This window comes from Pongo pygmaeus, chromosome 21 (genome assembly GCF_028885625.2).
Source record: "Pongo pygmaeus isolate AG05252 chromosome 21, NHGRI_mPonPyg2-v2.0_pri, whole genome shotgun sequence".
NCBI classification, from domain to species: Eukaryota; Metazoa; Chordata; class Mammalia; order Primates; family Hominidae; genus Pongo; species Pongo pygmaeus.
Window position 1 is genome coordinate 39,206,310 of NC_072394.2, and position 23,980 is coordinate 39,230,289.

Genomic DNA, 23,980 nt, shown 5'->3' on the forward strand with positions numbered 1-23,980 from the left:
CTCTGTGAAGCCTTTCTTGTTTCCTCTGGGCTGGCTGAGCACCCTGGGCTCCCCCTGCCATTGACATTTGATTTCATATCTTCCAGGCCCATCCATTGTATCCTCAATACCTAGCACATGCCTGGCTGTTATTAGCCCCTCATAGAAGAGATCTATGAAAGTATCATGTAGCCAACTTCTAAGATGGCCCCCAATGATCCCTGCTTCCTGGTGTTCATGCCCTCGTGTAGTCCCCTCCCACGCTGAAGAATGCTGGTCTATATAACCAATTAGATATTGCAGACGTTATAGTCTGTGACTTTCTTTTTTTTTTTTTTTGAGACGGAGTTTTGCTCTTGTTGCCCAGGCTAGAGTGCAATGGCGCGATCTTGGTTCACAGCAACTTCCACCTCCTGGGGTTCAAGAGATTCTCCTGCCTCAGCCTCCCGAGTAGCTGGGATTACAGGCATGCACCACCACACCCAGCTAATTGTGTATTTTTAGTAGAGACGGGGTTTCTCTATGTTGGTCAGGCTGATCTCGAACTCCCGACCTCAGGTGATCTGCCCGCCTCGGCCTCCCAAAGTGCTAGGATTACAAGCATGAGCCACTGCGCCTGGCCTAGTCTGTGAGTTTCAATGCTTAGCTATAAAAGACATTGTGACTTCTTCCCTGCTCTCTCATAGATCACATGCTGTGAAGGAAGCCAGCCGCCATGTTGTGAAGGCATGCAAGCAGCCTACAGAGGTCCACATGGTGAGGAACTGAGGCCTCCTGCAAACAGCCAGCAATGACTTGCCAGGCATAAGTAGCTACTTTGCAAATGGGTCTTCCAGCTCGTCAGGCATTCAAATGACTGTAGCCTGACTGACAACTGACTGCAACCTCCTGAGACCTTGAATCAGAACTGCCCAGCTCCCAAATTCCTGACCCATAACATCTGTGGGGTATAATAAATGTTTTGGAATAATTAATTACACTTCAATAGACAATTGACACACACCTAAAAGTGTCTTTTTTTTTCATAAAATTGTTAAAGTCTTTTGTAGAAAAGTTCAATTCTATTTTTCTTCTTTTTGAAGACTGCATTTGTTTCTCAGTGGTCATATCACACTGTGTGGGAGACGCTGAAGTATCAGCAGGCAGCAGCCAGAACACCTGGTGACCCCTCCCAAGTGACTCCAAACCAGCCAGCTGGCTGTGGCACTCCCTGGGCTCCCCACTTCCCAGGCAAATGGGAGTGGGGAAAAGTTAGGTTTCAGATCCGCTGGGGCCCCCACCCACCTCATTAGAAAAATCAGAGAGGAGGCCAAGTCCACGGCAACTGTTCATATGACATACTTTATTTCCAATCTACAACCATTAAAAACACTTTATAAGTTTACACTGTACAGTTATTCTCATGTCTGAAATAAGACACAGGGGCAGGGAGAGCTGGTGGATTGGACTGCAGTTGTCCTAGCACCCGATCCATCCTAGGAAGGAGCCTTTTGAAGACAGAAGTGGAAAGGAGAGAACAGTGGACAAGAGAGGTGGACAGTTGGCCCAAGGATGCCCTTGGTCCCTTCCCTCCCATGGGCCTTGCCCTGGGGGTCCCCCAGGGCCCACGACTGCAGGACCCTCACCAGGAAACCAGGCTGAGTGGGAAGGGGGTTCACAGTATTGGCGGGGGCTGGGGAGGGGCCAGGATGAGGAGGAAGGGCAGCTTCTGGCTCTCTTCCCAGCTGCTGGGAGTTGGAGCTGTTTTTTGGCACTGTCTACAAGGTATCCCTGGGGTTGGGCGGAGGAGGAACTGGGGATTTAGGATTCATTCTTTGTGGAGTTAAGATTTCTTTCCGTTTGAAGAGGGGCTATCTGGCCTATGGTGAGGGTCCCAAGGGAGAAACAGTCAGGGTCTTCTGCCTCCTGCCTCCCCAGGACTCCCACCCCCTCCCTGGCTGGCACCATCCACACATCCTTTTGTAAAACCAAGACAAGTGAGAGAGGTGAGCAGGAGCAGGGAAAGAAACAATGTATGCTTTGTCCAGGCCCTCCAACTTCTCTTCCTCTTCCAAGAGGAGCGACTATAGGGTTGGTTTTTGTTGGTGGTGGTTCCCAATCTCAGGAGTCCAGATGAGGCTGGTGTTTTCCACCTGTTCTTGGCCTAGCCAGTCCCAGTCCCTCCCCAGGCTATACTAATGGCTAGCCCAGATCAGCAGTTGGCATATTCTTATGCACATCAGAATCATCTGGAGGGCTCCTTAAAACCCCAGCTTATAGGGCCCCACTCCACAAGCTCTAATTCAGTGGGTCTTGGGTGGGGCTGCTAATCTGCACTTCTATCAAGTTCCCAGGTGATATTCCTGCTGCTGGAATGCAGTACGAGAACCGCTGGCTGAGAATGGTGCCCGCAGTCACCTCATTCTCAGCAGCCTGGTGTCTCCTGGGCAGCACTAAGGAGCTAGGCCACAGCTGGCAAAGCCCAGCCTTGGGGCACCACATCACCTGGGAAGCTGCTGGAAATGGTCTTGGGGTGAGTCCCCCGTGCAGAGAAGTAAACTAAGGCACAGAGATCAGCGGCAGAGCTGAGAGAGGAGCCAGGATACCAGGGCCCAGTAGAGAAAGAATGGGGCTGCAGGACCCTACAAGCATGAGGGGTGCTCTAGGGCCCACAGGGCCATCCTGGTGCTCATCACAGGATCACAAGACTGGGAGGGTAGGAGAAGTGAAGACATCTGCCCAGACCTGGGCCAGGTTTCCAGATTGCCAGCTGAGGTCCCTCTTCTTGGGAATGGTTTGAGTGGCTTCCAAATAAAGAGTGACAAGGCAGCTGGCCCTGATTGCCTCAGCCCTTCAAAGATGTTTAGAGAAAACCAAAGGTCCCTTCCTCAGGGCAGGTGTCCAGAAAGCTGGTGAAGGGCAGGAAGTGAGGGGAGCAGGGCCATTGGGATAGACAAGCAGCAGAGGAGGCTCCAAGGAGGGTGAGGAAGGAATGGCAGGGCTGGCAGTGGAGAGAAGCCCTGAGCAGGAGACTTGGGCCCAGCATCATGTCCTCAGTCCCCTCAGGACTTGGGTCTGTGGATTTTGCAAACTGCAAATGCTGTTGGGTTGGGAGGGGTAAGGCATAGAGTTGAGGTGAACTGTAGATTCTGCCAGGACGAGCAGCTCTGAGAGTGGTGAGGTCCAGAGGAGAATGGAGAGGATGGTTGGATATTGAATGGACAAAGAGATGAATCAATGACCAGAGACAGGAAGAGAAGAACCTGTCAGGCAGCACCTGCTTTACAGTCAAGGTCATCTGGGACTGGGCAGGGCAGAGGAGGAAAAAGGAGGGATCCAAGCCCCCACCACCACCACCACACACACGCCCATTGCAAAGTTCTGGGGCTGCTGCTGGCAGGCTGCTTACAGAGAAGACAGCGTGGCTCAAGGGTGGCACTGGGGGGTTGCTGGGGCAGGGTGAGCCCAGTGAGGAGGGCCGGCAGGGCTGGTGCCTCCTGATGCATTGGAGGAAGAGGCTTTTTTTTTTTTTTGGTGTGAGAAAACACAAAATAAATAAACACAGAACCAGGACACCACCACATTTGAGAGCAAATATCAGAGTTAGGAAACCACAGAGGCGGACAGGAAGGCTTCCCTGGTAGGAAGCAGGGGGACGGGAAGCCAGTTACTGAGGTTACAGGAAAATCCGCAGGAGGGAGCAGTGCTGGGAAGAACATCCTGGGAGGACTGAGGGCTGAATACTATAGTGAGCTCCGGACCCAGAAGAGGAAAACCTGGCATGGACCAACGCCACTCCATCTGCTGGCAGGAACCAGCCAAGAAGAAGAGGAGGCAGGAGGACAAGAGGCTTTGGAGGGAGATGATAAAGAAAGAATGGGTGAGTGGTGGGAAACAGACTGAGCCCAGAGAGAGGAAAGGGCTAAACCAAGATTACAGAAAGTCAAAGCAGTGTCTCATTCACTACTGGGGATGCAAGACCTGTTGGGGGTCAGGAAACCTGGGTTCTGGTCTTGGCTCTGCCTCTGGTTTGCTGTGTGACCTTGGGTGAGCCACTGCCTTCTCTGGGCCTGATTCTTTATCTCAAAAAATGAGGGGGCTGGACACAAAAGGACAAATACTATATGATTCTACTTAAAAGAGATACCTAGAATAGGCCAATCCACACAGGAAAAAAAAAAGTAGAATAAAGGTTACCAGGGGCTGGGGACAGGGGGAGTGGGGAGTTACTGTTTAGTGGGTACAGAGTTTCAGTTTAGGATGATGAAAAAGTTCTGGAGGTGGCAGTTACACATTGCAAACGTACTTCAAGTCACTTAGAAATCTTTAAAATGGTAAATTTAATGTTATGCACATTTTGCCACAATTTTTTTTAAAAAGGAAGGGGTTTAGACCAAATTATGTTATGGCCTCCTTGCTATTCATGAAGACTAGTGAAGGGGGTGAGGAGAGTATTGTCCCACTCCAGGGCCAGGGCACTGAAAGGCTGGGCTGGGGACACTGAGTGTGATCAGACCACTTTCCATTTGTGTAGAACCTTACACTTTTCCAAGGAGACTCGCAGGCACAGTGTTGCAGTTGGTCCTCACCACAGTTACATGGGGTGGGACGTTATCCTCACTTTACAGATGGGGAAACTGAGGTATAGACTAGAAACATGATCTTGCCAAGGTCATTCAAGTCGGTGGATTATTTATTTTTTTAAACAGTCACCTGGAAAACATCCTTGCATCTTAGGTTCACCCGTTGACTCACCAACTGGCTCAGTGGCCCTTGATGAAAGGATACATGCTATAAATTAGTAGAAGAGTTAGTCTCCTGGGGCAAACATGCTTGCTTCCCATAATTGGATGATAAAAATTATAAATCTTGATGTGTTTCTCTTTTTACCATGGCTGCCAGGAAACTCAACAGTAAAACTTAATTGCATGATTATGGGAATTAGCACCAGTTAGATTTAGAGAATAATTTCTCTTGCTTTTTTACTTATTTTTATTTTATTGAACCCCTATGATTAAGATTGTAAATAGCCTCTGATGCTTTTTGAAAATCCTGAGTAATTAAATCAGTTTGGTTGAGGACTCGATCCCTTAAGTCCTTGCTCAGTGCTCAGTGCTCTTTTTAAGATACAGCATCATGTTTATTGGTTAAAAGAAAGATGAGGCTGGCCGCTGTGGCTCACGCCTATAATCCCAGTACTTTGGGAGGCCAAGGTGGGTGGATCACCTGAGGTCAGGAGTTCAAGACCAGCCTGGCCAACATGGTGAAACCCCGTCTCTACTAAAGATAAAAAAATTAGTCGGGTGTGGTGGCACACACCTGTAATCCCAGTTACTCGGGAGATTGAGGCAGGAGGATTGCTTGAACCTGGGAGGTGGAGGCTGCAGTGAGCTGAGATGGCGCCACTGTACTCCAGCCTGAGTGACAGAGCAAGACTGTCTCAAAAAAAAAAAAAAGAAAGAAAGAAAAAGGAAGATGACCTGGCCCGGTGGCTGATGCCTGTAACCCCAGCACTTTGGGAGGCTGAGGAGGGCAGATCACTTGAGCCCAGGAGTTCGAAACCAGCCTGGGCAACATAGGGAGACCCCCGTCTCTAAAAATAATAATAATAAATAATAAATAAATAAATAAATAGAATAAAAAATAAATCTAAAAAACTTAAGAAAAATAGCCTAATAATCAGGGCCACGAACACCAATGGTGTGGCCAATAGTGCCTAGGATCCCCCTGGGAGGGCTGGGTTTTTTTTTTTTTTTTTTTTTTGAGAAAAGTCTCGTTCCATTGCCCAGGCTAGAGTGCAATGGCACAATCTTGGCTCACTGCAACTTCTGCTCCCCCCGGGTTCAAGTGATTCTCCTGCCTCAGCCTCCCAAGTAGCTGGGATTACTGGCATGTGCCACCACACCTGGCTAATTTTTGCATTTTTAGTAGAGACAGGGTTTCACCATATTGGCCAGGCTTGAATTCCTGAGCTCAAGTGATCCACCCGCCTCGGCCTCCCAAAGTGCTGGGATTACAGATGTGACCACTGCGCCCGCTCCCCAACCCCAGGAGAGTTTGTTAAACATGCAGATTCAAGGTGGGGCCCAGGAATCTGCATTCTGAACATGCCCTCAGAGAATTCTGCTGAATGGGGACCTCAGATCACCCTCTAGAATACACAGGCTCAGTGATCTGGAATGGACTTGTTTTATAACTGCGTTGGCCAGCAGCATATTCTGGGTATTCTGGACCCACCAAAAGCCCCCAGTAGGGCAGCGGATTTGCACAGCAAACAGGACAGAGTTGGACTCAAGTTCTCATCTAAACTCTGTGACTTCTCATGCTCTGGGATGAGACTGCACCTCAGTTTCCTCACGGCAAAATGGGCGCACTAACCCATGTCCTGCCAAGGCTGCCTCCCAGAGTTGTCCCTGAGAGGTCTGAAGGAGATGTGGGGTGGGAAATGATTTCTTTTTTGAGATTGGGTCTCACTCCGTCATCCAGGCTGGAGTGCAGTGGCGCGATCTCTGCTCCTGCAACCTCCGCCTCCTGGGCTCAAGTGATTCTCCCATCTCAGCCTCCCGAGTAGCTGGGATTACAGGCACACACCACCATGCTCAGCTAATTTTTTGTATTTTTAGTAGACAGGGTTTCACCACGTTGGCCAGGCTGGCATTGAACTCCTGACCTCAAGTGATCCGCCTGCCTCAGCCTCCCAAAGAGCTGGGATTACAGGCGTGAGCCACCGCGCCCGGCCAGGGGAAAGGTTTTCTATATAGTAAAGTGCTTTAGGCGGGATGTGCAGGGGATGATGATGACCATTATTATTACTATTATTAAGGAAGAAGTAGTGGGAGCTTGGGGGGTCTGGTGAGGCTACAAGTGGGGGACATTCTAGATAGGAGGGGAGAGGGAGAAAGAGCCTGGACGCTGGGTGGGCCAGAGGAGAAGAAGCTGGATGATGAGACCATAAAAGTGCATGCGGGTGGACATGATGGAACCATGTCAGCACAGGGTGTAAGAGGGTCAAGTCTTTGGGCCCTTGGCCTTGTCACATTGGAAGCCAACTGGTAGAAGAGTGCCCCTGGGGATACCTAGAGGTGGGACCCATCTTGAGTTCATAGAAAGCAAGACCTCTTAGAGGTCAGCCTTTGGTGGGAAATAAACTGGGGAAAAGGGCTGGCACAGAGTCAGGGGACTGGATTCTGATGTCTCGTGTGTGCAGGCCTAAGAGCCACTGATGCACCAAAATGACTTGATTTGCATTCCAATGAAGTCATCATTCCAAAAGGGGCTGATTTGGCTCTGGAAAGAGGTGAGACATAAGAAACATGAAGTTTCCCAGTTTAGGGCTAATCATGCCAACTGGTCCCCCATTTCCACCAACCAACTGGTGCCAACCCCATGGACCCAAGCCAAGTGGTCTATGGGGGATTAAGACCCGAGGGTTCCTTGGGACTTTGGTTGAAGAGAGAGTGGAGATGGGGAAAAGAGAAAGAAGGATAAAGGAGGAGAAGGAAGGGGCTAGCAGTAAAAGGCAGAGAGGCAAGAGGAAGGGGGAGAAAGGGTTCGAGAAGGGCAGCATTCCTTCTTGGGACCCCAATTCTCCAGGGAATCCCCACTGTGGGTCAGGCAGTTTTCTGCTTTGGGAATGTTACCAAGACTTAAAAGGCATTTGAAGAAACAAACAAACTTAGAAATTACATTCCAAAAAAGTAGAGAGTTTTTACAAACCAATCCCCCCACCCCAAAAAAGAAAACAACCAGTTACCACGTAAAATGCTAAAAACCGAACCAAACCAATATTTACATGTAACATTTTCAACCCCATCCAGCCCCACGTCCGGAGGCTTCTGCAGGAACAGTGATGAGTGGCCTTGCACGGTGGCATGCAGGAAGTAGAAACTGGGGCTTTACTGAAAACCAAGGTCTGGCTGAGACAACGAAGATGGCAAGGATAATCCTGGACACTACGATGGTAAGGCTGAGTGGTCCGTAGGTCTTGGGGGCTCAGGTCCCACGGGGATTTCTCCCCGAGGCTGGGTACGCCACCTCCCTGGCTCTCTGTCGCTCTGGGAGGTGGCAGAAGGCCTCTGGTGGCTTGTGGCCTGATGTGAATCCCCTCACCTGGAGATAACCTTGGAGAGCACCCCTGACCTCATGGGTGACAGCAGCAGCATCCAAGAGCAGAACTGGCCCACAGCTCCACTGGCTGCCTGCTCTGCCCACACCAGTCACTGGGGCATGGAGGAGGCGGCTGGCGGGACTGGCATGACCCTGGTGTTCAGCCTGCAGGGAAGGGAGATGCAGGACTTGGGGTAACTGGTCCAGGTGATCCCGAATGGGTGGGTCTGGGAACTGGCAGGTGTGGGAGGTGGGAATGCAGGGGTGCCTCCAGAGTCCTGGGGGCAAATCAGCAAAGCTACTGGCTTTTGGTCTTCCTGATGGACAATTCTGCAGGCAAGCCGATCCATCCTGGTGTTTCCACTCTGGGTCCCCAGTCAGTTACAGGAAGGCTGATGTCTATGTGTGTGTGGGGAGCATGTGTGCAACCAAAAGGGGTTCACCGGAGCCAAGGGGAGGCCATGGGAGGCGCTGCCCCACATGCTGCAATGAGCCACGTCAAAATCCAACCAATGGCTCAGGCAGCTCACAGGGGATGTGAGGAAGGGCGGGCAGCAGAGCTGGGGCAGGGAGAAGAGCCGTGAAAGGCCATAAGGCTAAGGAGAGAGGCTGGTGAAAAAGCTGGCAGGCTGGAGAGAACCGAGGCAGGCTGGGAGACACTCAGGTTTATGTGCAAAGCTGCGATAAACAACATTCTCAAAGTTCAGTCCTGTTTTCCTGTGAGTTCTCATTTGGGAAACTTGGAGGGATCTCCATACTCTTAATAGAGCCTTAGTGATCCACGTTCGACTCATGAAGAAAGGTGTCAGAGGGAGAGAGGGAAATGAGACAGGCAATGGAGAACGTCTGGGGAATGGTGATGGCCGTCCAGCCCTCCAGCCCTCCATCTTGTCAGTCAGTATTTATAGACTGACCGCTGGGGCTGGCCAAGTACCAGGCATTGAGTAATAAGTAGTGTTCTGAGGCCACATGGCCAGCAGTGTTGGGGTGCAGGGCTCCAGCTCTGTTGAGGGGCCCTCCAAAGCTGACCAGGAGACCAGGTCTCCAAACCTGGCTGCCAAGCTGCCTCGTCCACACAGGGGACCCCATGCCTGTCCATGCTGTTAGAAGCCCCATGTTGTCCCAGTGGCAAGAATGCATGTTTCAACCTCCAATAAATTACCTTAGGGACTCTGGGGTAAATTAAATTATTAAAATAAAGTAAACCACCTTAAATATTTATAGTATGAAAAATGCAAATAAACAATCTAGGCAAGATGTGTGTTTCCAGGCCCCAGTCTACTGCTGTGTCCTGGGCTCTGGCCTCTCGGTGTTCTCCTGGACCTGACCTGGCCAACCAAGAATCTCTTACTGGGAAAATCTTTGCCCCCTGACCAGCTGCAGGATGTATACACAGTGGAGATGTAATGCCTGCCACCTCTCAGGGTGCCAGGGAAAGAGGCCTCTCAGATCACTTGAGATCAAGGCAGTGTATTTAGGCATTTATCTATGCACAAGGTCTTGAGACTGACTCTACCTATTTCTGTCCTCAAGGGGTCTGCTGGGAACGTTGGAGCCCAGGTCACTTTGGCAAGGAAGGCAATTGCAATCACTCCCCAACCCTGAGCCCTGCACATTTCCACTTCGCCTCCCAGCTCTTGCTGCATCCAGGCTATGGGCAGGGAGATCCAGGGCTCCAGGACTCCAAGCAGATACTTGGCCCTGGCTACTGCCCTATCATACTCCCTAGTGTCCCAGCAATCTAGAGCAGTGGGGCTGGGAGGAGGAAGTGGTGGAGAGAAGGAGGTGATGGTGATGATGCCCACCAGGGCTCCACCAGGAACCCAACATGGAGCCCTAGAGCAAAGCCTGTTCTTCTCAGCAGTGTCTCCTCCCGAATGAAGGGGCGGATGGTCAGCAGGAAACCTCTCTGACTCCTTTTCCCCAAAGGCATGGCCAGATATGTATCCTTCTTGGGCTCTTCCAAAAGGGCGGCATGGGCAGAACCAGGCAAGGATCTCTCTTAGGACCTAGGGATCGGCTCTCGACAGATCTCTCAGTGGATGCTTGGGAAGCCCAGGTTTGGTCTCTCTCCCACTCACTGCCTTCCCCTGGGAAGTCGGAGCTCACCACCCAGGGGCCAGCAGGAGAGCCGGCTTTACCTTGATGTGAAAGCTGCATTCTGTCAGTGGCATCGCTGCTGTCCCTCCAGGGCCAGGCAATGCTGAGGACACAGCCCCTCGCCTCACCTCGTCTCGTCTCCGCTGGTTCCCTTCTGCTATCCAGGGGCTGGGCTGGTTGAGGCGGGGAGCTTGGCTGCTCTGTCACTCGCTGGGGGGGAGTGCCCTCTCCTCCCCACCCCAGCTGGACTCTGAAGGGTGCAGCCTGCACTTGGAAGGAGAGTGGCGGATGGCAGAGCGGGACGATCGGGCGAAGCAGGAAGTGAGAGACTGGGTACTACAGTCACAAACAGCGTCCTAGGAAGAGGGAGGCAGGGAGGCAGGAAGTCAAGAGGAGCCAGGAGACATGGACCACCATGCGCTGTGTGGTATGCCAGGCAAGGAACTGAGACTCGGCCATAAACCAGTTCCCAGGGGCTGAAGCTCCTCACTGGACCAATTTTTTCTTTCTGTTGTTCTTCTCCCATTAGAGCGGTAATGGAAGTTCATTGTAATATATTCTAGGCTATACAGAGAGGACAGCGGACACTGTCCATGGTCCTGCACACCAAAGAGATTCTTAACATACATTTACCAAAATGACAGCTTATTTTGCAACTGTAAAACACGAACACTTTTCTGCCACTAGGTAAGTCTAGATCTCCTTCCTTTTTATCCTTTTTTTCGTTTGACACAGGGTCTCACTATGTTGCTCAGGCTGGTCTTGAACTCCTGGGCTCAAGCAATCCTCCTGCCTCAGCCTCCCAAACTGCTGGAATTAGCACCTTTGGGTGCTCATGCCTCCCAAAGGCATGAGCCACCATGCCTGGCCGATCTCCTTCTTTTTTAGTGTCTCTATACCATTTCACTAGATAAAAATAACTGATTTGTATACCCAATTTGCTTTTTTTATTTTTTTATTTTTTAGACAAAATCTTGCTCTGTTGCCCAGGCTGGAGCGCAGTGGCATGATCTTGACTCACTACAACCTCCACCTCCCGGGTTCAAGTGATTCTTGTGCCTCAGCCTCCCAAGTAGCTAAGATTACAAGCGTGTGCCACCATGCCTAGCTAATTTTTGTATCTTTATAGTAGAGAGGGGATTTCAGCATGTTGGCCAGGTTGGTCTCAAACTCCTGACCTCTAGTGATCTGTCCGCCTCAGCCTCCCAAAGTGGTGGGATTGCAGGTGTGAGCCACTGTGCCTGGCCCCAATTCACTTTTTATGTACATTTGGGTAGTTTCTAATTTTTTACTATTACCAATAAACAGAAATAATGATCAAAAGTGCTGTTGCCAGGCATGGTGGCTCATGCCTGTAATCCTAGCACTTTGTGAGGCTGAGGCGGGTGGATCACGAGGTCAGGAGATCGAGACCATCCTGGCCAACATGTTGAAACCCCATCTCTACTAAAAATACAAAAATTAGCTGGGCATGGTGGCATGCACCTGTAGTCCCAGCTACTCGGGAGGCTGCGGCAGGAGAATCGCTTAAACCCAGGGTGCAGAGGTTGCAGTGAGCTGAGATTGTGCCACTGCACTCCAGCCTGGGTGAAAGAGCAAGACTCCATCTGAAAAAAAAAAAAAAAAAAAAAGTGCTGTTGGACAGCTGGGCATGGTGGCTCACACCTGTAATGCCAGCACTTTGGGAGGCTAAGGCAGGTGGATCACCTGAGGTCAGGAGTTTGAGACCAGGCTGGCCAACATGGTGAAACCCCATCTCTATTCAAAATACAAAAATTACCTGGGCATGTTGGTGCGTTCCTGCAGTCCCAGCTACTTGGGAGACTGAAGCAGGAGAACTGCTTGAACCCAGGAGGCGGAGGTTGCAGTGAGCCGAGATCACATCACTGCACTCCAGCCTGGGGGACGGAGTGAGACTCCATCTCAAAAAAAAAAAACAACAAAAAAAGTGCTGCTGGGCTGGGCCATGTGGGAGGCTGAGACAGGAGGATCCTTTGAGCCCAGGAGGTCAAGGCAGCAGTGAGCTATGATTGTGCCACTGGACTCTGGCTTGGGCAATAGAGCAAGACTCCATCTCTTTAAAAAATAAATAAAATGGCCTGGGCGCAGTGGCTCATGCCTGTAATCCCAGCACTTTGGGAGGCCAAGGCGGGCGGATCACAAGGTCAGGAGATCAAGACCATCCTAGCTAACATGGTGAAACCCCGTCTCTACTAAAAATACAAAAAATTAGCCGGGCGCGGTGGCGGGCGCCTGTAGTCCCAGCTACTCGGGAGGCTGAGGCAGGAGAATGGCGTGAATCTGGGAGGCAGAGCTTGCAGTGAGCCGAGATCGTGCCACTGCACTCTAGCCTAGGCAACAGAGCGAGACTCCATCTCAAAAATAAATAAATAAATAAAATAAAAGTGCTGTGATAGAGACAAACTGCTTGGTTAAAATCTCAGCTTTGCCAGTTACTAGCTGTGTGACCTTGGGAGAGTTACTTAACCTCTCTTGAGCTTTGATTTCCTCCCCTCTCTCTTTCTTTCTTTCTTTTTTTTTTTTTTTGAGACAGAGTTTAGCTCTTGTTGCCCAGGCTGGAGTGCAATGATGCGATCTCAGCTCACAGCAACCTTTGTCTCCCGGGTTCGAGTGATTCTCCTGCCTCAGCCTCCCAAGTAGCTGGGATTACAGGTATGTGCTACCTGCCCGGCTAATTTTGTATTTTTAGTAGAGATGGGGTTTCTTGGCATTGGTCAGGCTGGTCTCAAACTCCCGACCTCAGGTGATTGGGTGAGCCACTGCGCCCAGCCTCTTTTTATTTTTCTTTATCCATCTCTGTGAATATTTCCATAGGCTACCTTCCTAAAAGAACTACTGGGTCAATGGGTAGCACGCACATTTTACATACTGAACAATATTTGGATCAACTTTAAAATCAACATTCAAAATCCAGCCAGCTTTGTGCTGTTGTTTCTTGATGTGTTGCTGGTTATATGGAAGTGATGGTTAATTTTATATGTCAATATGACTGGGCCACAGGGTGCTGAGATATTACGTAAAACATTGTTCTGGGTGTTTCTGTCAGAGTGTTTTGAGATGAGATTAACAAGTAAATTCTCAGCCAGGCGCAGTGGCTCACGTCTGTAATCCCACCACTTTGGGAGGCTGAGGTGGCGGATCACTTGAGATCAGGAGTTCGAGACCAGCCTGGCCAACATGGTGAAACCCTATCTCTACTAAAAATAAAAAAGTAGCCGGGCGTGGTGGCATGTGCCTGTAATCCCAGCTACTTGGGAAGCTGAGGTACAAGAATCGTTTGAGCCTGGGAGGCAGAGGTTGCAGTGAGCCGAGATCATACCACTGCATTCCAACCTGGGTGACGAGTGAGGCTCCATCTCAAAAAAAAAAAAAAAAAAGTAAATTCTCCCTAACATGGACCCCATCCAGTCAGTTAAAGGCTTGAACGGAACAAGAGGGCTTACTCTCCCTCAAGTAAGAGAATTCTTCCTGCCTGACAGCCTTCAGACTGAGACATTTGCTTTTTTCCTGCCTTCAGACTTTATTATTTATTTATTTATTTATTTATTTATTTTTGAGACAGAGTCTCACTCTGTTGCTCAGGCTGGAGTGCAGTGGTGCGATATTGGCTCACTGCCTCCTGGGTTCAAGCAATTCTCATGCCTCAATCTCCCAAGTGGCTGGGACTGTAAGCATGTGCCACCATGCCCAGCTAATTTTTTTTTTTTTTTTTTTGAGACGGAGTCTCGCTCTGTCACCCAGGCTGGAGTGCAGTGGCGCGATCTCGGCTCCGCCTCCCAGGTTCATGCCGTTCTCCTGCCTCAGCTTCCCGAGTAGCTGGGACTACAGGCGCCTGCCACCACGCCCGGCTAATTTTTTGTATTTTTAGTAGAGACGGGGTTTCACCGTGTTAGCCAGGATGGTCTCGATCTCCTGACCTCATGATCCACCCGCCTCAGCCTCCCAAAGTGCTGGGATTACAGGCGTGAGCCACTGCGCCCGGCCAATTTTTGTATTTTTTTAGTAGAGACAGGGTTTTGCTATGTTGGCCAGGCTGGTCTCAAACTCCTGGCCTCAAGCAATCCACCTCTCTCGGCCTCCCAAAGTGTTGGGATTACAGGTGTGAGCCACCACGCCCGGCCCTTTTTTTTTTTTTTTAAAGATGGAGTCTTGCTCTGTTGCCCAGGCTGGAGTGCAGTGGCGTGGTCTCAGCTTGTTGCAACCTCCACCTCTGGGCTTCAAGCAATTCTCCTGCCTCAGCCTCCTGAGTAGCTGGGACTATAGGCGCATACTGCCATGCCCGGCTAATTTTTTGTATTTTTTTAGTAGAGATGGGGTTTCACTGTGTTGCCCAGGCTGGTCTTAAACTCCTGAGCTCAGGCAATCCACCTGCCTCGGCCTCCCAAAAGTGCCAGGATTACAGGCGTAAGCCACTGTGCCTGGCCTTTTTTTTTTTTTTTTTTTTTTTAATGTAGAGATGAGCTCTCACCATGTTGCTCAGACTGGTCTTGAACTCCTAGCTCAAGTGATCTGGCCACCTCAGTCTCTCAAGTGCTAGGATTAGAGACATGAGCCATTGCACCTGGCCAAAAAAGGAATAAATATTTAAAAGATGTTTTTAAATGTCAGCCAGCTGAGTGAGAGTATAGAAAAGTAACGCACTCGCCACACACTGCTGGAAGCTGTAGAAATGGCACACTTTTGAACAACAATTTGGCAGTATTTATCAAATAACTTTAAAACATTTATATTCTTTTTTTGTGGAAATGGAGTCTCACTTTGTCACCCAGGCTGGAGTGCAGTGGTGCCATCTCAGCTCACTGCAGCCTCTGCCTCCTGGGTTCAAGCGATTCTCCTGCCTCAGCCTCCTAAGCAGCTGGGACTACAGGTGACCACCACTATGCCCGGCTAATTTTTGTATTTTTAGTAGAGACAGGGTTTCACCATATTGGCCAGGCTGATCTCGAACTCCTGACCTTGTGATCCACCCACCTCGGCCTCCCAAAGTGCTGGGATTACAGGCGTGAGCCACCTCGCTCGGCCACATTTATATTCTATTATCCTTTAATCTCATTTCTGCAACTTATACCTAAGGAAATAGTCTGAAATGTAAAAAAATGATTTTACACCAAGATGTTCACCACAGCATTATTTGCAATAGGGAAAAACTAGAAACCACCTAAACGTACAATAATAGAAAAGTAGAATGTTTGAGTCTATCACAGCCCATTCCACACACAGCCCTTCTCATGTCTCTGTGCCCCCACTGAGTCCACAGAAGACCACATGGTACCACTCCCAGCCATAGACTGGACCAAGGGGTACACTTGCCTCTAGTTGCACCAATCAGAGTTTCCTTCTTTCAGAAATGTGGAATTGGGAGAGAGGGATTTGTGTCAGTGTCTCCTAGGGGCTTGAACTGGAAGATGTTGTAAAGTCAGAGCTGGGACAGCCCACCCAGTCCTTGTGCAAATGCAACAGAGAGAGAAACAGAGAAAAAGGAGGAATATGATATCAGAGAGGGTGAAGCTTAAAGAGAGGAGAGGAAGACAGGGAGAAGCTGCTGAGGTCATCAGGTTCCTACTCTTGGGTTTTATAAAATATGCCATCCTTCAAATACATTTCCTTCCCTTTCTGCAAAGTTAACTTATGCGCATTCTAACATTCAAATAATGCTCACTAACCTTCAAATAAGGCTTACTAACTAACTTATAAGAAACTGATAGCAGGAGTGGGGTGTGCAGCAAAAGATTCTCAGAGGAAATGTGAGCACTTAGGTGTGAAGTCTTGATGGGGTGGAGAAATGGTATGCCCGCTAATGTTTAACAATTAGTTTTCCAGGAGTGATAGGAGCCCCAATTTGTAGTGTTTACCAATTTTTATGCTGTAAATCCTCCCACTGTGACCAATCTCCAGGTACTAAGGTGATGTTAAACACAGAGATGTGGCCAGGCGCGGTGGCTCACGCCTGTAATCCTAACACTTTGGGAGGCCAAGGCGGGCGGTTCACTTGAGGTTGGGAGTTCGAGACCAGCCTGGCCAACATGGTGAAACCCCGTCTCTACTAAAAAATACAAAAATTAGCCAGGCATGTTGGCAGGTGCCTTAATCCCAGCTACTTGGGAGGCAGAGGCGGAACTGTTTGAACTCAGGAGGCGGAGGTTACAGTGAGCCGAGATTGAGTCATTGCACTCAAGCCTGGGGGACAAGAACGAGACTTCTCTCAAAACAAAAACAAAAACAATAACAAAAAAAAAACCACAGAGATGCTGACAATTGGCTCCCGCAAGCCAAACAAGCTGGCTCTAGCACACCACTGAGTGGCAGGAGAGCAGTAAGGTCCCTTCCCTGGAGGGGATACTGGCAGTCTCTGGTGGGTGGAGCAAAAGCTGCTAGTTAAGCCATGCTCACTAGTCTCTTGGAATTCAGACCATGTGACCATCAGGTCTGTGTTGTTCCAGGTCTGGGACCTTCCAACTCTATCCTAGACCAGCATAAGAACTTCCTGGGACACATGGCCATATTCCTGAATTTTTATTTTATATAGATAGATAGATAGATAGATATAGATACATAGATATATAGATATATAGATATATATTTTTGGTGAGACAGAGTCTTACTCTGTCACCCAGGCTGGAGTGCAGTAGCACAATCTCAGCTCACTGCAACCTCCACCTACTGGGTTCAAGTGATTCTCCTGCCTCAGCCTCCAGAGCAGCTGGGACAACAGGTGCATGCCACCACGCCTGGACAATTTTTGTATTTTTAGTAGAGATGGGGTTTCACCATGTTGGCCAGACTGGTCTTGAACTCCTGATCTCAGGCGATCCACCCACCTCAGCCCATATCTCTGAACTTAAAAACCAAAAGAGCTTGGACCTTATATACTAACTCCACCTACCAAGAGAAAGGACAGATCCCACCCACCTACCTCATTGGGAAGGACCACGGCTCCGTCTCCGTCCCGGAGGACACCATCCTTCCCCACCTGGGGGAGCATGGTGAGTCTGACCTCCTCACTGCTGCCCGACTTGGCTGCCTTCTTGTTCAGGATCCTGGCCACACCCTCTGGCTGATGGTAGCTGGCCGGGGAGAGGGGCTCTGGCTTCTTGGTGCCCTCCTCTCCTGCTGACGAGGTGGGGCTCGGTGCCCGGCCACACACATTACGGAAGAATTCCTGCACAATGCCATACTTGGGAGGCTCGGGCTTGGCCCGCGTCTCAGACATGCCCAGTTTCCAGACAGACTCCGTGCTCCCTGAGTGCTCCACCACACTGAAGAGGCTGGAGAGTCCATCGTTGATGTTTCTCAATACAGGGCTGTCCCGCGTGGTGGTGGAGCGGGCCCAGGCCGAGCCATTCTGCTTGCCCTGGTGCAGGTTCCACAGGCTGCGGTCCTTGCTGCCGTCCAGCTTGGACACGGACCGCCTCTGGAGCTTTGGTGAGCCATACTTGGGGGAGCAGCAGGGCCGCTCGATGCGCGAATGGACCTTGTCCAGGGAGGAGGAGATCTGCTTGCTGCGCACAGACACGAGCGAAGAGCTGCGGGGTGACCAGGCCTTGCCATGGAGGCTGCTGCGGGGTGGGTCGGTCTGCAGGCCCACACTGACCGTGCGGATGGTCTGTGTGCCCACACTGGCCAGGCCCACTGTCTGGCTGGATGTGCTCTTCACTTTCCTCTCCAGTGAGCCGGAGCGCATGGCCTGGCGCACACAGTTGGTGATCTCCTTCATGTCATCACTCATGTTGCCTGACATCTCGAAGTCATGCAGGGCCGCTGGGAAGCCAGGCCCGGCCGCCGAGGGGCTGCCCGCTGAGCCTCCGTCCAGGCGCTGCCGTGAGAAGTTGCAGAGCCACCGACCATAGGAACTCTCAGCCAGCCCATCAGCCTCGGCCGACTCTTTGGGCTTGGCTGTGGTGAAGAGGAAGCCGGGCTCGATAATGATCTTCCCCTCTTTGTCATGAACCACAGGGACTCCCAGGCGCCGGGCCACCGGGGGGCTATAGTAGACTCGGATGCCCGTCTTGTCAGGAGCCGTGTAGCTGCGCTGCATCTGCCTCCCTGGGGGATCCTGGCAGGCCAGGGCACCCAGGTGGTTGCAGTCCCTCGATGAGAGCCCAGGCTTCTCCTTGGTGTCTTTCTCTGGATCCCCTGGCTCGGAACTCACAAAGCCAAAGGCAGGGTTGTTAGGCAGCTTCTTGCCCCGGGCATCTCCGCCAGCAAGGTAAGGGGAACAGTCGAGCAAACTTTCAAACTCAGACATGGAAGAAACAGATTTGGTTCTGCGAAGGGCACAGGAGGAAACGTGGTTATTAGTGGAAATAACACTGAGGGCACACTCTGGTCTACCACCCTGGTCTGTGTGCTGCGTGAGGGCAAAGACCAAGACTGTCTTGTTCACCTCTTGTAGAGATGTTGTTGGTGCCCAGTCCCATATTCTGTCTGCATTTTCTTTCTTTTTTTTTTTTTCCCAAACAGGTCTTGATACGTCACCGAGGCTGGAATGCAGTAGTACAATAATAGCTCACTGCAGCCTCAAACTCCTGGGCTCAAGTGATCCTCCCATTTCAGCCTCCAGAGTAGCTGGGACTACAGGTGTGCACCACCACACCTGGCTAATTTTTTTTTTTTTTTTTTTTTTTGAGACAGAGTCTTGTTCTGTCACCCAGGCTGGAGTGCAGTGGCATGACCTCGGCTCATTACAACTTCCACCCTCTGGGTTCAAGCGATTCTCCTGTCTCAGCATCTGGAGCAGATGAAATTACAGGTGTGCACCACCACGCCCAGCTAATTTTTGTATTTTTAGTAGAGGCGGGGTTTCACCATGTTGGCCAGGTTGGTCTGGAACTCCTGACCTCAGGTAATCAACCTGCCTCAGCCTCCCAAAGTGCTGGGATTACAGACGTGAGCCACTGCGCCCAGCCTAACACCTGGCTAATTTTTAAAAAATTTTTTGTAGAGATGGGGGTCTCCCTATGTTGCCCAGGCTGGTCTCAAACTTCTGGCCTCAAGCGATCTTCCTGCCTCTGCCTCTCAAAATGCTGGGATTACAGGCATGAGCCACTGTACCTGGCCTCTCTCTGCACTTTCACCTATACACCTAAAACTGCATACTCTGAACTGCATACTCCACCATTCTCTACCTGATGGCTTTTTTTCTGCCTGTGGGATCATACTTGGCTGTCCTCCACATAGAAGAAGCTAGACCCAGCACTTTGGGATGCTGAGGCAGGCAGATCACCTGAGGTCAGGAGTTTGAGACCAGCCTGACCAAGATGGTAAAACCCTATCTCTTACTAAAAATACAAAAATTAGCCAAGCATGGTGGCGTGAGCCTGTAACCCCAGCTACTCAGGAGGCTGAGGCAGGAGAATCGCTGGAACCTAGGAGGTGGAGGTTGCAGTGAACTAAGATCGTGCCATTGCACTCCGCCCTGGGAGACAGAGCAAAACTCTGTCTCAAAAAAAAAAAAACAAAAACAAAACACACACCCAAACCGAAGCTAGAGATAGCACAGAGTTAATGAGTTAATGCCCCTAAACACAGCCCTCAACAAACAATAGGTGGGATATGGTGAACAAGTGCCCCAACCTCCTTGTGGTGGGATGACTCTAAGCTGCATGTTCTACTCTGGCTCCCTGAGTTCCTCCGATAGCCTGAACTCCAGTTGCCCACGGAATAACCAGGTTGAAGCTTCTTTTATCGGCTGCTTTCCCTTCCCTGTCTCACTTCCAAGTGTTTCCTGAAATTCTGTCCCAAATAAACCATTTGCACTTAAATCTTTGTCTCAGGGTTTGCTTATGGGGGAACCCAAACTAAGACGCCATGAAGCTCCACATATTGCCTGAATCCCTGAACACACCAGGCATATGGAAATGCATGCGTCAGACCACCCTGATTAACTTCAAGAGGCAGCTCCTATCATCCCCACTAGACAGAGATGGGAAGTACTGCTCAAGGTCAAGGTCATAGAGCTAGAACTGGCAGGGCTGGCATTCAAACCTGGCCCTCTGGCTCCACAGCCTGTCCTGCCTGCCTTGCTTCTGGGCTGGTCTGATAGCAGCTGGGGGTTCTGTTTCCCTGACTCCTTTCACAGATTTCCTAACAGTGGAGACGTGGTCCTTATGGTCTTGGGTTGGGGGTCTCCTTGGCCATTGCACAGGGCTGGACCCAAAGGATGCTGCTCAATAATCCCAGGAATAGAAGTCAATCTTGACTCTCCTAACTCCAGAGGCGGGAGAAAAGAATCCCAAGAGGAGTGAAATGTTTTGTTTCCACCTGTGTTCCATTCCTGGAATCAAACAACATGCAGCAGCCTGGAATTCCCACTGCCCCAAGCTTTCCAGCTCCTGAGTGGCTTGGGTTCCAGAGAAACCATATCCCAATGCTCTCTCAACTCGGATGCGGTGGGGTGGCGGCAGGAAGAGGGCAAAGGGGCAGGGCAGGGCTGCAGCGAAAGCAGGTAGAGTGGGTGCAGGGTGCAGCAGGAGGTGGAGGGGGCGAGGCTGTGGGGTGGGGCAGAGAGGCAGAGCAGGGGACCAGGATGCAAGCACCTCTTTAAACCGTTTCCTCCAAGCTCAACTTCGGAAACAGCCTCCTTGTCATGGATCTTCTCACTGCGTGTCTGTCAAGGAAGAGAGACAGGAAGGGTCAGTTCTGGCCACTAGAGCACTAAGGGCATGGAACAAGAGACCAGCCCCGATCTCAGTGCTTGAATCTCCTCATCTGGAGAGCAGGAATGACGTCATCAATGATCTAGCATGGTCAGTTTCTGGCTGCACTGCATCTAACTCCCCTACCATATGTGATCCAGGTTGGGCCAATCAGAGCTCCAAGAGTGACCCCCAAGGAAAGGGACCACTTAAAATTTAATCCAAATGTGGTGACTGCAACAAAGCATCCAGTGGCCCACTGCTCAGCTGGTGGTGGGCTTGTCTTCTCCCTCCTCAACCCTACCCCCTCACTTAGCTCAGTCCCTGGGTGGTTGTTTTTTGTTTTTGTTTTTGTTTTTTTTTTTTTTTTTGAGGCAGGAACCATGAGATACAGACTCCAGGGCTGAGGAGCCCAAGGTGCAAGGGTGTGACCTGTGAGACAGGGTTAGCAACTTCCTCTCATGTCCCCCACAAGCAGGGACCTTTATGCTGTAGCCAGGAGCCAAGCTAACATGGCAGCAGCTGCCCCACTCACCTCCTTCCAGCTGTTGTCCTGCTTCTCTAGCTCCGAGTGCTTCAGAACCCAGGGGTCGGCAGCCTTCTGCAGCTGGGCAAGGGCAGAGAGGGTGGGTCGGTAATGGGCAAAGCTGGTATGCAGGACCCCGTTCTAAGCAAGGCCATTCCCCAGACTCCACTCTGCAGCCCACAGAACCTACATCATGAATCAGGGGCCACCTTCTCAGTGGGTAGCAGCTCAGAGCGCCCCACTCTGCCTGGTGGATTTGGAAAATGATAATAAAAGGAACTACTTGCAGGCATCCTTCTAGATGTCATTATACCTAATATAGTAACAGCCATGACTATGTGAATTCATGTTACAATTCACAGAACAGCTAGACTAGCTAAGCAGCAGCTACATCCCATCAGAGTGGCAAATTTAAGATGCAGGCACCCCCGCTGCTCCATCCACAGTGGCCGTCATTCATGTATCCCGGCACTCTCTCCTGCTGGGCCTTGAGGGGCCTCTGCTTCCCTCCCCTCTTTGGAGCTCCATCACCTCCAGGTGGCTTGTGATGGAACCTATCTCCTATGCACACATTAATTTTTTTTTTTTTTTTGAGATAGAGTCTTATTCTGTTGCCCAGACTGGAGTGCCATAGTACAATCTCAGCTCACTGCAACCTCTGCCTCCCAGGTTCAAGCAATTCTCCTGCCTCAGCCTCCCGAGTAGCTGGCATTTACAGGGATGAGCCACCTTGCCTGGCTAATTTTTGTGTTTTTAGTAGAGACGGGTTTCACATGTTGGCCAGCCTGGTCTTGAACTCCTGACTCAGGTGATCTGCCTGCCTCGACCTCCTAAAGTGCTGGGATTACAGGTGTGAGGCACCGCGTCTGGCCACATTAGTTGATTTAATCCTCACAGAAACAGTGTATGATAGGTGTTCCTGTGGTAATTTCCATTTGGCAGATGAGAGGATCAAGACTGAGAGAAGAGGTCGGGCAGCTGACTGAGTGAATGATCGTGTAGCACCTCCCACTGTTGGTGGCTCCATCTGTACCATCTGGCACTACAGCCTTCTCTGGAGGATTGCCTTGGGCAACCAGAACCGAATCACTGCCAATGACAGACAAAGACAGGGGTCCAAAAGACTGGCCCAAAAGGCAGACCCCTTGCCTTAAGGTGGACCAAACTGTGGAGTGATTTACTGTTTACACTCCTGGGCATGTCATGGGGTCAGGCCGAGGGCAGACTTCATCTGAAAGCATATCTTACGTGGTTTCTTCCCCTTCCCCATCCTGGCTCCATCCGTTAACAAATCACTTGCACACAGGGTAACCAACTCATCTTGGTTTGCCCAGGACTTTCTCAGTGTTTGCACTGAAAGTCCCATGTCCCAGATCCCTCAGTTCTAAAAAAACTAGTAGGCTATGGCTAGGACTATTCTAGCTTTAAAAGTCAAAGTCCCAGGAACACCCTCAGTCCCAGGCAAGCCAGCATGGGTTGGTCACCTTACTTGTACTTGAATTCATGTCTAGGGCTTTGCTTCTTAGAAACTCAACATGAGACAAACAGTAATAAGGACAACAATGAAAATAACACTAGGCCAGGTGTGGCAGCTCACAACTATAATCCCAGCACTTTGGGAGGCTGAGGTGGGAGGATCACTTGAGCTTAGCAGTTTAAGATCAGCCTGGGCAACACGGTGAAACCTCATTGCTACAAAAAAATACAAAAGTTGCCGGGCACGGTGGCTCACGCCTGTAATCCCAGCACTTTGGGAGGTCGAGGCAGGTGGATCACCTGAGGTTGGGAGTTCGAGACCAGCCTGACCAACATGGAGAAACCCTGTCTCTGCTAAAAATACAAAAAATTAGCCAGGCGTGGTGGTGTAAGCCTGTAATCCCAGCTGCTCGGGAGGCTGAGGCAGGAGAATTGTTTGAACCCGGGAGGCAGAGGTTTCCGTGAGCCGAGATCATGCCATTGCACTCTAGTCTGGGCAACAAGAGTGAAACTCTGTCTCAAAAATAAATAAATAAATAAATAAATAAATAAATAAATAAAAGTTAGCCAGGCATGGTAGAGTGTGCTCCCAGCTACATGAGAGGCTGAGGTGGGAGGATCACTTGAGCCTGGGAGGCGGAAGTTGCAGTGAGCTGAGATGGTGCCACTGCACTCCAGCCTAGGTGACAGAGCAAGACCTTGTCTCAAAATAAGAAAAGAAAGAAACGAAGAAAATAAGAAGAAGGGAGGGAGGGAGGGAAGGGAGGGAGGAAAATAACACTAACATCAGCAAACAGCAATGAGAGATGAAGACCGTAGAATCAAACCAAGCCCCAGACAGGGTGGGCTTAGGAAGCACTTTGAATCTTCTGGCTATCTCACTTTATTTCCATAGCTGCCCTGCAAGATGAGAAGGTCAAGAATGGTCATCCTTATTTTACAGATGAGGCCCAGAGATCAGAGGTGACTTGACTGGGGTTGTACCTGGTGGAGCCAGGTAAGGACTGGGGACTCCTGGTCAGAAGCTCTTTCCCACCAGCCACTCTGCTGCTTTCATCAGTCTGGCTTAATCGTCAGTCCAGTGTAAGGAAGAATGCTGCTTTGGGGGATTTGGTTTAAAGTGCAGGAAGCAGAGGAATGTCAGAGAGACACAAGAGGC

The 23,980-nt window shown here is 50.4% G+C and overlaps 1 protein-coding gene across 3 annotated transcripts in view; it reads right to left on the reverse strand.

Moving 5' to 3' along the window:
- Positions 1-1,301: 1,301 nt before the first annotated feature.
- MTCL2 (microtubule crosslinking factor 2) overlaps positions 1,302-23,980 on the reverse strand; it is an 87,083-nt gene continuing 64,404 nt past the window's right edge. Inside the window, exons 12-16 of one of the 3 annotated variants that reach the window (XR_008496095.2) lie at positions 21,355-21,426; positions 20,721-20,791; positions 17,099-18,449; positions 10,293-10,520; positions 1,302-8,229 (exon numbers count right to left, since the gene is read on the reverse strand). Coding sequence is in view for 1 of the 3 variants with exons in the window: in XM_054467251.2 (XP_054323226.1) it covers positions 10,368-10,520; positions 17,099-18,449; positions 20,721-20,791; positions 21,355-21,426 (1,647 nt within the window). In the remaining 2 variants the exon portion in view is untranslated. Of the gene's footprint in view, positions 10,521-17,098; positions 18,450-20,720; positions 20,792-21,354; positions 21,427-23,980 lie in introns of all 3 variants that reach the window. The other 2 variants (XR_008496094.2, XM_054467251.2) reach the window with 2 other exon arrangements.